General features: G+C 43.9%; 1 protein-coding gene across 4 annotated transcripts in view; it reads left to right on the top strand.

Moving 5' to 3' along the window:
- The window catches only part of Stk38l (serine/threonine kinase 38 like), a 68402-nt gene extending 52703 nt beyond the window's left edge, over nt 1-15699 (top strand). For all 4 annotated transcript variants that reach the window (XM_028891670.2, XM_037203989.1, XM_028891671.2 and 1 more), the window contains 11 exons: nt 2713-2835; nt 3366-3449; nt 4005-4128; nt 4923-5077; nt 5430-5532; nt 5688-5749; nt 8022-8139; nt 8547-8670; nt 10103-10198; nt 12352-12443; nt 12554-15699. In XM_028891670.2, the coding sequence (XP_028747503.1) occupies nt 2713-2835; nt 3366-3449; nt 4005-4128; nt 4923-5077; nt 5430-5532; nt 5688-5749; nt 8022-8139; nt 8547-8670; nt 10103-10198; nt 12352-12443; nt 12554-12681 (1209 nt within the window). In that variant the 3' untranslated portion in view covers nt 12682-15699. The remainder of the gene's footprint in view (nt 1-2712; nt 2836-3365; nt 3450-4004; nt 4129-4922; nt 5078-5429; nt 5533-5687; nt 5750-8021; nt 8140-8546; nt 8671-10102; nt 10199-12351; nt 12444-12553) is intronic.

Here is a 15699-nt window from a genome sequence, read left to right as displayed (position 1 = left end):
CCAGTCCCACAACCGCTCAGACCCAACCAAGTAATCACAGAGACTTATATTGCTTACAAACTGTGTGGCCGTGGCAGGCTTCTTGCTAACTGTTCTTACAACTTAAATTAATCCATTTCCATAAATCTATACCTTGCCACATAGCTCATGGCTTACCGGGATCCTCACATTTGGCTTGTCATGGCGGCGGTTGGCAGTGATTCCTTCTGCCTTCCTGTTCTTTCTTTTCTCCTCTCTGTTAGTCCCGCCTATACTTTCTGCCTAGCCACTGGCCAATCAATGTTTTATTTATTGACCAATCAGAGCAATTTGACATACAGACCACCCCACAGCACTCCCCCTTTTCTTTTCTTTTCTTTTTTTTTTTAAAGAGGAAGGTTTTAACTTTTACACATCTCCAAAGCCAGCTTGGTATATTTGGGAATTTGGGTGTAACTACTTCCTGCTGGAGGGGGGTGCTGTATCTTAAAGGAACACAAAGAAAAATTTAAGATTATGGAGTAGTCCATGAGGGTGTATTGTCTGAACCAGTTGCCTTGAAAAGGTTCTGGATGTTGGATCATCTGAGCCTTGGTGTCATCGGAGACCTTTCAGGGGGTCTTGGCTGGTCAAACCTGATGTATCTTAATCTGGAACAAATCCATAGCCTCTGGCTTTCTATGGAAACAAAAGCAGAGCCTCTTTTCCAAAGCAACATATCCTTATATCCAAATTTTAAAGTCAAGGTACCTTTTAAAATACACATTTTGGCATAACTCAACAGCTTTTGCAATCAAATGTTTTTCTTCAGTTATGAATATCAAAGAGAACATAATCCAGATTTTCTGTGTGGTAGCCATCTTTACGTGGCTTATTTTTATATTACCTTGAGCCTATTGCTTTAAACTGCAACATTCTAAGACTGAAACGGCGCTGTGGCTGCTGGCTCCACCCACTTCAGCTTCCCAACATGGTGGTGGTACGTTTTCTGCCAGCTCTGGGAGCCATCAACTCTCAGAAATAGTGGGTCTATGCTTCTTATCAAAGCAGCGTGTAGCCCAGAAACCTCTTTTTGTTTTGTACTAGCAAAAGCAGCTTAATGTGCCACTTGCAAAGGTCTCATTCCTGCCAAACTGCAGGTCGAGCACACACGCCAGGAACCCGCCATAGTAGCTCAAACACGCAGGCTGCCACTAACTTGAGAGAAACAACTAGGAACTGTTTTTAGCTTCGTTTTAGAATTTTTTCTCAGGTTTTAGGTGGAAACTCTTGCCCCATGTTGGGTGCCATTTGTAGCTAGAATTTTTCTGCCTTGCCCACAGTCAGGACAAATCTCTGTCACCTGCCAGTCCCACAGCCGCTCAGACCCAACCAAGTAATCACAGAGACTTATATTGCTTACAAACTGTGTGGCCGTGGCAGGATTCTTGCTAACTGTTCTTATAGCTTAAATTAACCCATTTCCATAAATCTAGACCTTGCCATGTGGCTCGTGGTTTACCAGCATCTTCACATGCTGCTTGTCATGGCGGCGGCTGACAGTGACTCCTTCTGCCTTCCTGTTCTTTCTTTTCTCCTCTCTGTTAGTCCCTCCTATACTTTCTGCCTAGCCACTGGCCAATCAGTGTTTTATTTATTGAATAATCAGAGCAATTTGACATACAGAGACCATCCCACAGCAACTTTGTGATTTTATTTTGCAATTTCATGTCATTAAAAAGTTGTGTGAAGTTTCACACAGTTTGCTGAAATTTATGCAAGAATCAGTTTTACTCTAAGAAATTCCCATGGAAACACTAATGTTGTGTGACTTTTGCTGGTCACAGGTTTCAGTAGCTATAACAGCACCTAGGAAAGTAAAGAATTGGAGCACATTTCCTGACAAAGTGAAAATAAGTGTCAGGAAGCAGAGCCCAGTGGCAGATGCCTTTAACCTCAGCACTCAGGAGCTGGGGCAGAAGGACTGACATGAGTTCCAGTCAAGCCTGGGCTGCTCAGTGAGATCCAGTCTCAAAAATAGGTAAATAAACTCTGGGCATTTGCATTATCTAAATTTTATTTTTGTGAGTTAAGTTACCACTCAGAAGGCAGCGACTTATACATATAATAAACTGGTTAAGATGATGTAGTCCATAAAGTCTCCTTTCAAGGGTACAGACTTAACAATTGTTTAGAAATGTTTTCTTAATACTGTTTAATTCTCCCCTTACTTAATAAATAATTGATGTTGGCAACTAGATTATAGACAAGCATATGATAATTACGATACCATACCTCTATCGATTCATTCATTTAAAATTTTATGTGTGTGAGTGAGTGTGGCTTTGTGCTTGAGAGTGCAATTCCTGAGGAGGCCAGTATCACCTGATGCCCCTGGAGCTGAATGTGGGTGCGGGAAGCTGAGCTTATGACTCTGCAAAACATCGCGGGTCTTAGCTGCTGGGCCATATCTCCAGTCACTATGCCTTTGTTTCTTGTTGTTTGTTATGCTGTGTTTTGTTTTTCCAAGACAAGCTTTCTCTGTGCTGCCCTGGCTGTCCTGGAACTCACTCTGTAGATCAGGCTGGCCTTGAACTCACAGAGAGCCACCTGCCTCTGCCTCCTGAGTGCTAGGATTAAAGGAATGTGCCGCCACCACCTGTCTTTATTTTTATGTGTATCATTTTTAACATTATGCATGCATTTGAAACAGCCTTACTTTAAAATCATCTTTTTAAATTCTATTTTTAATAGAAAAAGTTACGCCGATCACAACATGCTCGTAAAGAAACAGAGTTCTTACGGCTCAAGAGGACCAGACTTGGCCTGGATGACTTTGAGTCTCTGAAGGTTATAGGGAGAGGAGCTTTTGGAGAGGTGAGCTGCTTTGTTCACGTCACCACTTTTGAAAGTAGATGCAATAAATGTTTAAATATAGTTCCTAAGCTCCGAGGTCATGGGTCAATTGGTAAGAGTGCTTGCCTAGTATCCACAAAGAGCCCTGTATGACTCAGTATCATAGATATCAGGTGTGCCTTGGAGGAGGTGGGAATGAGGGAGGTGCATGGGGGGGGGTTGAGGGGGGAGGAGGGAGGACGGGGGAATCTGTGGCTGATAATGTGAAATTAAGTTATTTATAAAATAAAAATATTAAATGAATAAAATTAAAAACAAGAAATAAAGTGTGATGGCACACCTCTATATCTTAGCACTTGGGAGATAGAGGCAGGAGGATCAGAAGTTTAAGATCATCCACAGCTACATAGTAATAAGTTCAAGGCCAGCCTGGGCTACACTAGACCCCTGCTCCCCATCAGTGTGTGTGTGTGGGGGGTTATAATTTTTTTGATATCGTTGGTGGTAAATTCTAAGGTTCAGTAAAGGAAGCACTTATGTTTGTGCTCTAGGTGCGGCTGGTCCAGAAGAAGGACACGGGGCACATCTATGCCATGAAGATCCTGAGGAAAGCTGACATGCTTGAAAAGGAGCAGGTGTGTCTCACATGTACAGTGCCCAAGGCCTCTTGTGAGAGGACTCAGAGTAGTGTTGATGTTGAAAGTTATAAAAGGAAAGTTAGCTTACTAGATATTACTAAATTTATAGTCTATTCTAGTGTTTTCAGTTTACAGGCTCAAAATTTCAGCTTCTCCAACTTTATGATGTCTGTGTTAGTTTGCTCAGTTACTATTAGAAAGCGACACAGGCTGGACCATAAACAACAGAAGCCATTGCTGTTTTGTGGTTCTGTTCGAGGTCAAAATGTTCAGTAGCTTTTAGTGTCTGGTGGAGCCGACACGGGATCCCATGAGCACTGCTGCTGTCTCCTCCTGTAAGAGCACTGGTCCCATCTCGGCACACCAGAGTCCGCTAACTCTGCAGAGAGCCTTAAGGAGATAAGCTCTAGCACACTGCTTCCTCGGGTCTGCATGTTATTGAGAGGATCAACGTCTGTCTCAGTACTTTCTAAAACCGCAGACTTCCTGCATGACTGTTGGGGATGGATGATTGGAACAGGCCAGTTATCTTTTCAAAACATGCTCATCCAGGTGGCTCATATCCGAGCTGAAAGAGACATTTTGGTGGAAGCGGATGGTGCCTGGGTGGTGAAGATGTTCTACAGTTTTCAGGACAAGCGGAATCTCTACCTGATCATGGAGTTTCTTCCTGGAGGTAAATAGCAGAGGCAGGCAGACCAGAGCTCATCTTCATATGGAATTATTTTATCTGCCTATGCAGTAAGAATGTCAGCTAGTTTTACTACTGAATTTTATTGCGTGTTTATACATAGCCATCGTTTTTTCAGTATTTCCTCCCAGAACCATAGAAGATGATTTGGCCACAGACCATGTAGTTTTGAAGGACTATTAGGATGACATTTTATATACTGCCGTTCTGTGTTCACTGCAGCCCAGGGTAGAGCTAAGGGATGTAAGTCTGTATCCAGAAAGACAGAATTCTGGTTTCCAGGTGTGCTTGTTCAGGCTTCGTGCTTCTGAACTCTGCTCTGCCCCTGGTAACTTCACATGCACCCCACTGACACCATTGCATGCACTTTGCAGGGTGGTTTGAGGTACTGGGCAAATCATGAAACTGCAGATCTGACATAGTCTGTACATATGAAGGGAGTCCGAAGAGAGTCCCTTTAACTAGGTATGTGCTACCACACACCCATAATGCCAGCACTAGGGTTCCAGACAGTTACTAACGTTCATGAAAAGTGGACCTGTGACTGAGGCTTCTGGTCTGTTATCTCACACCAGCAAAGATTAAAGCTGTTGACCCCTGTGGGTGAGCAAAGCAGGAGGAGGATATCAGAAAAGTGAGAGCCGGTTGTGGTGACGTGCACCAGTAGGATTCGCTGAAGGAGGCAGAGGCAGAAAAGTGAGAAATTGGGGTGGATGCAGGAAGCTGAGGTGAATCACCCCAGTTTGCAGTACCTTGGTGCTTTGCCTTCCTCAACACAGGTGACATGATGACATTGCTGATGAAGAAGGACACCTTGACGGAAGAGGAGACACAGTTCTACATCTCAGAGACTGTCTTGGCGATCGACGCAATCCACCAGCTGGGCTTCATCCACCGGGACATCAAGCCAGACAACCTTTTACTGGATGCCAAGGCACGTGAGGGGCAAGAGAATCCTTAGGCTTCTCACCATGAAAAACTACTGGTTTCCTGGCTACAGATAGCAACCATGGTTTAGGTTGTTTTGGATTAACTAAGTTTTTTCATAGAAGGCATGTATAAGTGACTGTTCTGAAATAACATTACGGGAAATGGCTTTTTTAAAAAAAACTCACTCTGTTTTTCATTAAAATGGAAAATCATCAAACATGCATGATCTCACATTTTCAGCTATATATGTTTTAGGTTAAGAATTTTTTATAATAATTGCATTAAAGAAGTTTACAATGAGGCTTTTTTGTTTTCAGAGTTAACGTAGTTGGCCTGACTGTAATTTGTTGCTCTAGGGGCATGTGAAACTGTCTGATTTCGGTCTGTGCACGGGGTTAAAGAAAGCACACAGGACTGAATTCTACAGAAACCTCTCGCACAACCCACCAAGGGACTTCTGTAAGTTTACATTTTCCCCTTGGCTCTGAAACTTCAGTTCTGTGAGGCAGGGAGGCTCCGGCCTCCTCCTGAGTTCCTCACGTTCCAGATGTAGGTGTGAGTTTCCTATTTTGTCAGTTTGCCCCTCTGATTGCTGTTGTGTCTTGTTAAATTAGCGTTTCAGAACATGAACTCGAAGCGGAAAGCGGAGACCTGGAAGAAGAACAGGAGACAGCTGGTGAGTTCTGAGGAATGCTGTGCCCTGGACCTAGAGTTCCGAGGTCAGCTGGGACAGCGACTCTAGAGCTCACGCTCTCCTGCCAGTGAAGATTGAAGACTCAGACACGTGTGGGAGTGAACAGAGCAGCAGCCTGTTTTGTTAAGAAGGTTTCAGAACAGCGAGAACTGAGGAAAAGTGGGAGAAGCCCAGTAGAGTGGTGGGGGGTTCCTGAGAGGGGACCGGCTGTTGAGATTCCTCTGGTAGGGCTGTGGCAGGAACTGGTTGCTGAAGCTGGCCAGTTCTCTGGGCTGTCATGGGCTGAGCCTGTGGAGTTCTTCACATGCTGCCCACCCATTTAGTTGTGGTTGAAGACCGCTCTCTCCGTCTCTGACTGCAGCTTTACTAGGTCCTGCCCGTGACTGTCGGTCACTGTTGAGCACTCGACCAGCCTGCTGCCTCCACCTTGCTGTGATTACACTAAGATGTCTGTTCCCACGAAAAAGAAGCCACAGTTGTGCTTGGTTAGCAGTCAGTGGGTTGGTCTGGGGTGTCCTTCCTGAGGTAGGTGGGGTTGGTTTGAAGCTATCTCTACCTCAACTGTGAGTTAGAAGCAAGCAGATGTAAAGAACCGTAGAACCCAGCATACACTCCTGAAGGAGAGGGTCTCCTGGAGCCACAGCGGCCACCAACACTGGCCTTTCTTTCAGATCCTAAGTCTCTTTTAAACTCTGTTTTAACACAGGTGCCCTTGGCCATGTCCAAACCAGCCACAAGCTCTGTGTTTCTCATCCTGGTGTTTGACTTGGCTGTTTTAACCCACACCTTCCTTTGAACTCCTGTTTTCACCATGGCCTTATCCCTTACTGCCTACAGAGGACTGCAGAGGAGACCTGTTCTCATTTACAGTTAGCCTGGGGTGCCCGCAGTGGTGCAGCCCCTGATGTGGGGTGTCTCTCACTCTCGCTGTTGTTTCCCTGTTTTAGTGGATATAAGAATTATGTAATTATATGTAATTAGCTGAGTTTCCCCTGGTTCCTTGTACAGTGCCCAGACCGTGCAGACACTTGTCAGTTCAGTAAGCGATGACAAAGCTGCTGACTGGAACGTGCTAGAGTCAGGTGACAGCAGCCTGGCGCCCCCAACACAACTAAATGACCTTGGCATATTTCAGTTCGTTTGTTCATTGGAGTTATTTTTTAAGATTTATTTGTTTATTATGTATACAATTTTCTGCCTGCCTATATACCTGCAGGCCAGAAGAGGGCACCAGATCTCATTAAGATGGTTGTGAGCCACCATGTGTGTGCTGGGAATTAAACTCAGAACCTTTGGATGAGCAGTCAGTGCTCCTAACCGCTGAGCATCTTTCCAGCCCACTTTTCAGAGTTTTAAAAGTGTGCTTAGCTGTGCATTAATGAGGAAAACTTCATTCTGTTTTTGATTATGCCATTTTAAATCAGATGTTATATTTGAGAAACGATTACAGTCTTCCTGTTGTTAAAGGGGAAGAAGTGAATACTGCTTAAAAGTTTGTCTGAGGGGTGAGCATGGGTGCTCACCTGTGACCCACTACTTAACAGACTGCAGCAGGGGCATCCTGAGTTCTGAGTCCAGCCTGGCTTCACAGTGAGACCCTATCTTAAAAAATACATAAAAACATGGCAGAGGATTTCTGTATCTCCTACTGAGAGTCATCACAGGTCAGTGGCTTCCCAGAGATCGATGTCTGGGTCAGGAGATCCCTTCAGCCCACCAAGCGCCGTTCTCGTCCCCTGGTCCTTGAAGTGACGTCTGCGGTCACATTTTCAGTGATTTCTACAGTAGTGCCCCTGTTGAGAGCTGCTGACTTTCAGAATCATTTTGTAGGGTTTGATGTGGACTGAAGAGGAACGTGCACACAGCTCATGGTGTGACACGCTGGAATTACGTTCTAAGGAAGGTGGCTTTGCAGAGCATGTTCCTTTTCCTGTTTTACCTCAGATCAAGCTGTTGGATCTTAGGGGAGCAGAAGCCAAAGTTCAGAGAGTGGCTCACATGAGTAGTAAGCAGGGAAGTCAGGCTCACTTTTCCTTCCTTTTGAAGTGGACAAAGGGCCTCTCCTCAGCCCAGAACCCTGTGTTCTATACACAGTGCCTGACTCAGCATCTGTCGGTCAGCTTTACATGTAACACACAAAGTCACCAATAAGTGAAAACTTGTCCTGTGTCCAGTGTTTCCTCCTGTAATAATCCACACTCATGTGATCCTTAAGAGGTTCAGAATGCCAGTTTGACAAGCTGTTCCTTTGTAGGCATATTCCACAGTCGGAACGCCAGACTACATTGCTCCAGAGGTCTTCATGCAGACTGGCTACAGCACACTGTGTGACTGGTGGTCCTTGGGAGTGATCATGTATGAAATGCTAATAGGTAGGTTCTGTTTATGTGCATGATCATATCTCTTTTGGTGCCATTGTTGGAACATACCATGTTACAGCTATTAAACACGAAAATAGCAGAGCCATTTTGAATCTGTTTCTCACATTCTTCAATGTTAAATACATATTGTTAAGTCCCCAATAAACTGCCAAGGGACCCTACGGCAGGAAGATGGTTATTTAGCTTGGCTTCCTTTATCAAATTCTATATGTAGGGTTCAGATAAGACAAGGTGGGGTTTTAAATCCTTACAGACTTCGTTAGTAATTCTATAGTAAATTGATGCATGCTAGTGTTACTTCAGAGCACTCTGGGTTGTTTTGTTTCCCATGGCACATACTTGTAGGTCTGAACTGATAACAAAAGCTGATGCATTTTTGTTGTTTCCCTGACACCCAGGCTTCCCACCTTTCTGCTCTGAGACCCCTCAGGAGACATACAGAAAAGTTATGAGCTGGAAGGAGACACTGGCATTTCCTCCAGAAGTGCCTGTCTCTGAGAAAGCCAAGGACTTGATTCTCAGGTTAGTGACTCTTAAAACTTCCCAGTGCCCAAATGATCCATTTCTCTGAGGCAGGGCAGGTGTTTGCAGGGAGAATGCCACTGATCTGATCAGTTTTTAAAAAGGATTTACAAAATTCAAACTTTTAAAAAAAAAGATTTTATTTATTTTTATGTGTAAGTGTTTGGGTAGCACTTGCTCACAGAGGCTAGAAGATCCATCCCTTGGAACTGGACTTGTAGGCAGTTGTGAGCCACCTAGTGTGGGTGCTAGGAATTGAACCCAGGTCCTCTGCAAGAGCAGCAAATGCCCTACAAAATGCAAATACTTGAAGTTTGTGGAACAATGAGGTTCAGAAGAGAGATCTTGTTGGACAACTGGTAATATTATCAGAGTGTCACTTCTCTTAGACTTCAAGGACTGAGTGTGTCAGAAACGAATGGAGACTAAATGTATTAGAAGCAGAAGCTCCTGCCATGAGAGCACACAGGAACCTACGCAGAAGACTGCTCGGAGGAGGTGTCTGCACTGCTGTGAGGGGAAGAAGGGATGTTGTAATAGGGCTTTCTCTGTCCCTCCAGCCAGCTCCCAAGTAATGACATGGAGACTTCTTATTAATGAAAGCTTGACCCGTAGCTTAGGCTTGTTCCTAACTAGTTCTTACAACTTAAATTAGTCCATTTATATTAATCTATGTTCTATGCCGTGGTGTTACCTCTCTTCTTGTACCTCCTGTTTCTTTTCCATATCCCCTGGCTTCTCCTGTGTTCCTAGATTCCTCCTTCTCTTCTTTTCTCTTCCTGGAAGTCCTGCCTTTATCTCCTGCCTAGCTATTGGCTGTTCAGCTTTTTATTACACCAATCACAACAATATATCTTCACACAGTGTACAAATATCCCACAACAGGATATGAACTGTGACAACCCTTGTGGGAGGCCAGCTGGCAGCATATTGTATAAAGTTGTTAAACTGTATGTGACCTTTGACCAGCAGTTTTATTTCTAGCAACTTAATAGAGCATATAACCATGTAGGGGCAAAGAGTTAGGCCTGTTTCTTGTATTATTTTAGTTGTGAAAAATTGGAACTCATATAAGTCTTCAGCAGCAGCGATGGATGTAACACTCTGATGTCTCCATACACAGGTCTCAAAAAATTACCTCACAGGAAAATACTGAACAGCATTGGGAAACTTTCTTGGTGTATTAAGTGGAAAAAAAAGTCTTTAATCATTATTGTGTCGACAGTGTTTAATATTATTACAAGAGATGAAAAGAAATGGCTTCAGAATGTTTCTTGGGTATCTGATTGGTAGGCTTGTAGGTGATTTATATTCCCCATGTTCCCACAGTAAACTCAATAACTAAATTAAAATACTTCCTGAAAATATTTGAAGTAATACATTAGAGTGTTTTAAGTGAAAAATGTGACTAATACTTGGTTTCCCTTTCTAGATTTTGTACTGATTCTGAGAACAGAATTGGGAATGGTGGTGTAGAAGAGATCAAAGGTCACCCCTTCTTTGAGGGTGTAGACTGGGGGCATATCAGGTATGTTCTGAGGCCTGGGCTGAGCAGTGAGCTTCTGAATCTGTGGTGAGTGTGCCTCTGATTCCTCTAGACCAGTGGTTCTCAACCTGTGGGTCAGGACCCTTTTACAGGGGTTGCCTAAGACCATCAGAAAACCCCTACTATATAATGAATCATAACAGCGGCAAATTTACAGTTGTGAAGTAGCAACGGAAAGTGTTATGGTTGAAGTCTCCACAGCACAAGGAACTGTATTACAAGGACGCAGTGTCAGGGAGGTTGAGAACCACTGTAAGGCTAAACAAGAGGTGGCTGCCTCATCGGAGACATATGTCACCTGTTGTCACAGAGCTGAGGCAGCTGCCTAAACTCACAGCACGGTAGGGACAGGGAAGGTTGGGTCACACAGGCCCCTCTTTTCACTCAGTTGAGTCTTAATGAAACGTCCATAGTCATCGTGCCTGGTCTAGAAGTTCTAGGTAGGACACCATTGTAGATGTAACCAACCGTCTTAGTAAATAAGAAACACAGAACCAATGTAAAAGAGAAAGCCAAGAGATCAGAGCTCAGAGCTAAAATCTCACCCTTCCTCCTGTGGTGGTCCTAGCTTCACAAAAGAGAGCTATTTCCCTGTGTGTAAGTCGTTTTTATAGTCATTCTGCCTTCTCATTGGTTGTAAACCCAAACACGTGACTGCCTTATCACTGTCTGTATGTACAGCCCTCCAGGTCTTAAAGGCATATGTCTCCAATGCTGGCTGTATCCCTGAACACACAGAGATCTATGGGATTAAAGGCGTGCGCCATCACCGCCACACTCTGTCTATGGCTCTAATAGCTCTGACCCCCGGGCAACTTTATTTATTAACATACAATCAAAATCACATTTCAGTACAATTAGATTACCACCACACACCATGGACGAGATTAGCAGTTCCTCAGGGTAAGATGGAAAATGTGTATTCTGTACTGGTGAGAGTACTGGGCACACAGTGGGACTTCTAGGGAAGGCACGTAAGTTAATTATTCTTTAAGAATGACTCTTACACAGACATGGACAGAACCTGCTCTTTCATAATTTGGTAGGCTTAACACCTAGTAGATCCTTTAAACATTTTGTTGGAAAAAAATAAATAAAAGCTGATAAGGGGCTGTTGAAGTGACTCAGCAAGAGAAGCCTGAAGATCTGAGTTCAGTCCCCGGTCCTGCGTGGTAGGAGGAGAGAGCCAACCCCTGAATGCTGTCCTCTGACTCCACTTGCAGGTGTGTGTGTGTGTTGTCCCCTGACCTCTACACTTGCGGTGTGCATGTGTGTGTGCATTGAACGCTGTCCTCTTGACTATATACTTGGAGTGTGTGCGCGTGCGTGCGTGCGTGCATATGTGTTGTGTACATGAACGTTGTACTTTGACCTCTACACTTGCGATGTATGCAAGTGCAAGTGTGCATAGCAAGTAAATAGATAACTAGAACTTAAAGTTTTTTAACTTAACCTTTCTGGTTCTCTTAAAATTTATGTGACTGACAAGTTACTGCATTCAGATTTTATCACAAATATATGTGTAGCCCCTCTTTTGCAGATAGATGTCTGTGTTCAGACATTGTAGCCCTGACTCACTTAGATAGATCTCACTGTCTCCCACATACTCAATACCACTATAAAATCTCAGTAAAATGCCTCTCTTAGTGGGGGTGGTGGCACACACCTTTAATCCCAACTCTCAGAAGGCAGAGGCAGCCAGATCTCTTTGAGTTCAAGGATAGCCTGGCCAAAGAGTGAGTTCTAGTATAGCCAAGGTTACACAGAGAAAAACCTGTCTCAAAAAAACAAACAAAAACCCCAAGTTCCTTCTCTTCTAATTTTCCTTTCACTGGGTCTTGTTTTTTCACCTGAACAAAAAATAGCATGAAGGGTTAAGACTATCTTAGTGGTAGAGTATTTGCCTTGCTGTTGTTCAGTCTCCAGTACTACAGGGGGAAAAGCATGAGGAAGTCCGTGCAAGAGTGTAAAACTTCCAAGTAAATGTAAACATTGTAGTAAAAATTACAGTCAGCTATCTTGACATCTACTTAACTGTTCAGATCCATAGCAGACACCCTTGGGTTTCCTGTCCCATGCAGTGGTGGGCAGGAGTTCAAGAAAATTTACCATGGATGATGAATTGCCTCTTTCAGGGAAAGGCCAGCAGCCATCCCTATAGAAATCAAGAGCATTGACGACACCTCAAACTTTGATGACTTCCCCGAGTCTGATATCTTACAGCCAGGTAAGACAGGCTCCCAGCATATCCCACGCTGCAGTCACCTGTGAGGTGACAGGTGACAGACATCACTAATGAAATTCTTTTGCCCTTGGTTAACTTTCCTCTCCTCCTAGTGCCGAACACCACAGAGCCCGACTACAAATCCAAAGACTGGGTTTTCCTCAATTACACCTACAAAAGGTTCGAAGGGCTGACCCAGCGCGGCTCCATCCCCACGTACGTGAAAGCCGGGAAATCATGAGTGACAGTCACAGTCACCCACAGCCAAGAACTCAGGTAGCTGCATCTCCAGGCTGGCTTGGCAACAACACCAGACACTCCCAGGATGCTGGTGCTCACCAGCCCAAGGAACTTCAACAGGCTTGGATTCTGAGACAACTGCAGGAATCGCTCGGCTTTTTTTTTTTTTTTTTTAATATTATTTGTATTAACTTTATTATACAAAGGTACTGGAACAAAAGGAACGGACATTCCCTCCTAACTGCACTGCCTATGTGCTTGTTGAGGTCCATTCTGCCCGTGTTCTGCGCTTCCAACTGCAACACTAATCCAGCCAGAACTGCGTAGCAGTGACGCCGCCGTGGCAGCCTGAGGTCGGTCACTCTTGGTGTCCCTGCTTCCCTGCAAAGCTCGTGGGTCTTGAATCAGTGAAAGCCATCTGTAGCTGCTGTAGAACATTCGCCATGTTGGTTTGGATGCTGTGGGCTCTGTGTGAAGACAGGTTCCTAACGGTCCTAAGGAGAAGGACACTGACGTCAACATGAGAATTTCCTGTCAGGCTCTCACAGTCCCTGGGGTAGGGAAGGTGACCTTCTGTCAGAGTGAGGACATGTCTCACCTTCACTCCAGCATCCTCCCAGGCTGACTGCTCTGATGGTGACGACTGTTTGCACACGTAGGGAGATGTACTACTGTACTCAGCAAATGTCAGTTACTTTTCTTGTGATACAAGGACTTCTTTTTTAACAAGAGGACAGGCGTTATTTTAACTGGGTGATGGTGAGTTGAGTTTCATAAATGACCATGAAAGCTGCTTGTAGAACCTAGTGTATTTTTATTAAACTATTTTTTTAAATGTCAAACTTCTGATCATGTCCATGGACACGTGGAGAACAAGAGTGAGACTCACTTGGGCTTTCTGCAAAGTCAGTGTGTGTCATTGCTGGTAACCTTTGTTTCCTTTGGTAGCTTTAGTGCCATTGTTTTCCAATGAACCAAAGATCCTGAACAGTGGCAGTCAGTGGTGAGTGGAATTCCACTTTCCAGGGGGTGCTACACTCCACATGACAGACTTTCAACAGACCAGCCCTGTTCATGGTTAGTTCATCACTGTGGTTGAAGTCCACAATGGAGTAAAGGAAGCGGGTACAGGCCGGGGAGGGGCGGGAGTGACTGAAGACTGGGCAGAAAACGTCAGCATCAGATTCCTCAGGTATTTGCCCGATGATTGCATCATCTTTTCTTGCTCAGCATTTTGACTCTAAAACAACGTTCTAAGTTGTAGTTGAGAAATAACTTCTCAGCAAATGGTTAATGTTTATCATCTGTGATGGAGATGGAATGAGGATTTATTAGGAGGAATGTCTCATGGGGGGACTGAGTAATGCCTTGTACAAATTTCCAAAAGCTTTTATAACACTGCTGCTGGATGACCCCTTTTCCATCAAGGCCATCAGCTCTTGAAGTATTTTGGTGAATTGCTGGGTCTGGTGAGTACTCTCCACCTGTTAGTCTACTGGCTTAACTGTAGCCTGATCCCGTGACTGAGTGTTTGGAGAAAGCAGACTGGACACAGTGGCTCTCTCATCTCACTGATGACTCTAATAACTGCCTTAACTTATACGGGGTGTGTGAGCTCCTCCAGCTCACCTGTTTCGGAGGTGCAGCAGCAGAGACTCCAGCTATAGAGTGGGACTTTACTAGTGTAGGGTGACGAGGTTGGATACAGAGCACTGTGTTCCCTAGCTCAGGTGTGATTAACTACCTGGCTTCCACAGGGTGACAGTGTTGTCAAGTCCAGGTAACGGGTAGGTTGAGACTAGTGTAAGGAAGAACTACCCAGCTTACGTTTCTGTGATGTAGGGACAGCACTTTGATCTCCCTGTGACCAGGAAGAACAGGTTTCCTGGTGGTGGAGGGCTTTTGAGAAGTTTGCTTTGCTAGAGTTAACAGGAGTCAGTCTTCAGGGATTGCTCATGAAAGCCTTTCTTAAGTACTGTCTAGAGGCAATGAAAGACTGTTCCTGCCCCTTGGAAGCTAAAAATATGAATCAGGGTGCAGATGAAGCAAATAACTGACTTTCCATTGTATATCCCCCATATCTCAGGTGAATCATGTAATTTAAGTGACAAAAGTCTGTCTAATCACTGGGCATAGTGACATTTTCTCTAGTCTCTGTTTTGAATCAAAGAAGTTTTACTATGGTTTGGGCTTTTCTAAGGATATAGAAAGTGTGTCTGATCCAGATCTATTGGTTTCCTGTTTTAATACAGACATTCACTTTCCATTAAAGCCTTCGTGTTAAGGCAGTTGTTAACAGCCAAGTCTGCAGGTGTGTGAAGCCCTCGGCTGTCCAGAAGCAGCAGTGACCGCTCAGCCATAGGTGACAGTTAGTCTAGTGAAAATGCCAGCTGTGGGCTATTAAAAAAGATTCTTCATTGCTGAGGCTTAGATGGGGCTCACTTATTCCCATAACAGCATAGCTTTCTAACACATGCATAGCTTTGCACAAGGTATACATCTTTAAGTATTTTGAAGCATATTTATATTTGATGTTTTGCTGTAGAACACCTTTAGACAGTCTATGCTGTCAAGAGTAATGGCTACCTGTCTTTTGGCAGTCTACAAGTAAGTTACTTGACGATCAGAAGAGTCCCTGGCTACCTGACACACTCTTTGAGTTGTTAAATTTCAGAAAATTCAAAAGCAACTGTTTTGCTGTGATCACAATTATTTCTCATTTTATTTCAAATTAATTTTCTCTGTAGAAGTGCACTTATTTCTGAAAATCTTATGAAGCCAACACTTAATAAATATAAGACAATTGGGACTACTAGAAATATTTTAGATTTTTATTACAAAATGTGAGCAAATAATGCTGCTTTAAAAGGAATAAAGAAATAAAAGTGTATTGTAGTTATTTTTTTAAAAACAATATAATTCAGCAGTTGTCCAGAACCATCGAGCTTCAGAGTCCAGCGTTTTGAAGACTGTTGGGCAGCAAGAAAGCACAGCGAGAATAAAAACCATGTTTCTGAAA

This window comes from Peromyscus leucopus, chromosome 3, assembly GCF_004664715.2.
Source record: "Peromyscus leucopus breed LL Stock chromosome 3, UCI_PerLeu_2.1, whole genome shotgun sequence".
Taxonomy (NCBI): domain Eukaryota; kingdom Metazoa; phylum Chordata; class Mammalia; order Rodentia; family Cricetidae; genus Peromyscus; species Peromyscus leucopus.
The sequence above is the reverse complement of the archived record's forward strand: the minus strand, read 5'-3'. Positions and strand labels throughout refer to the sequence as shown.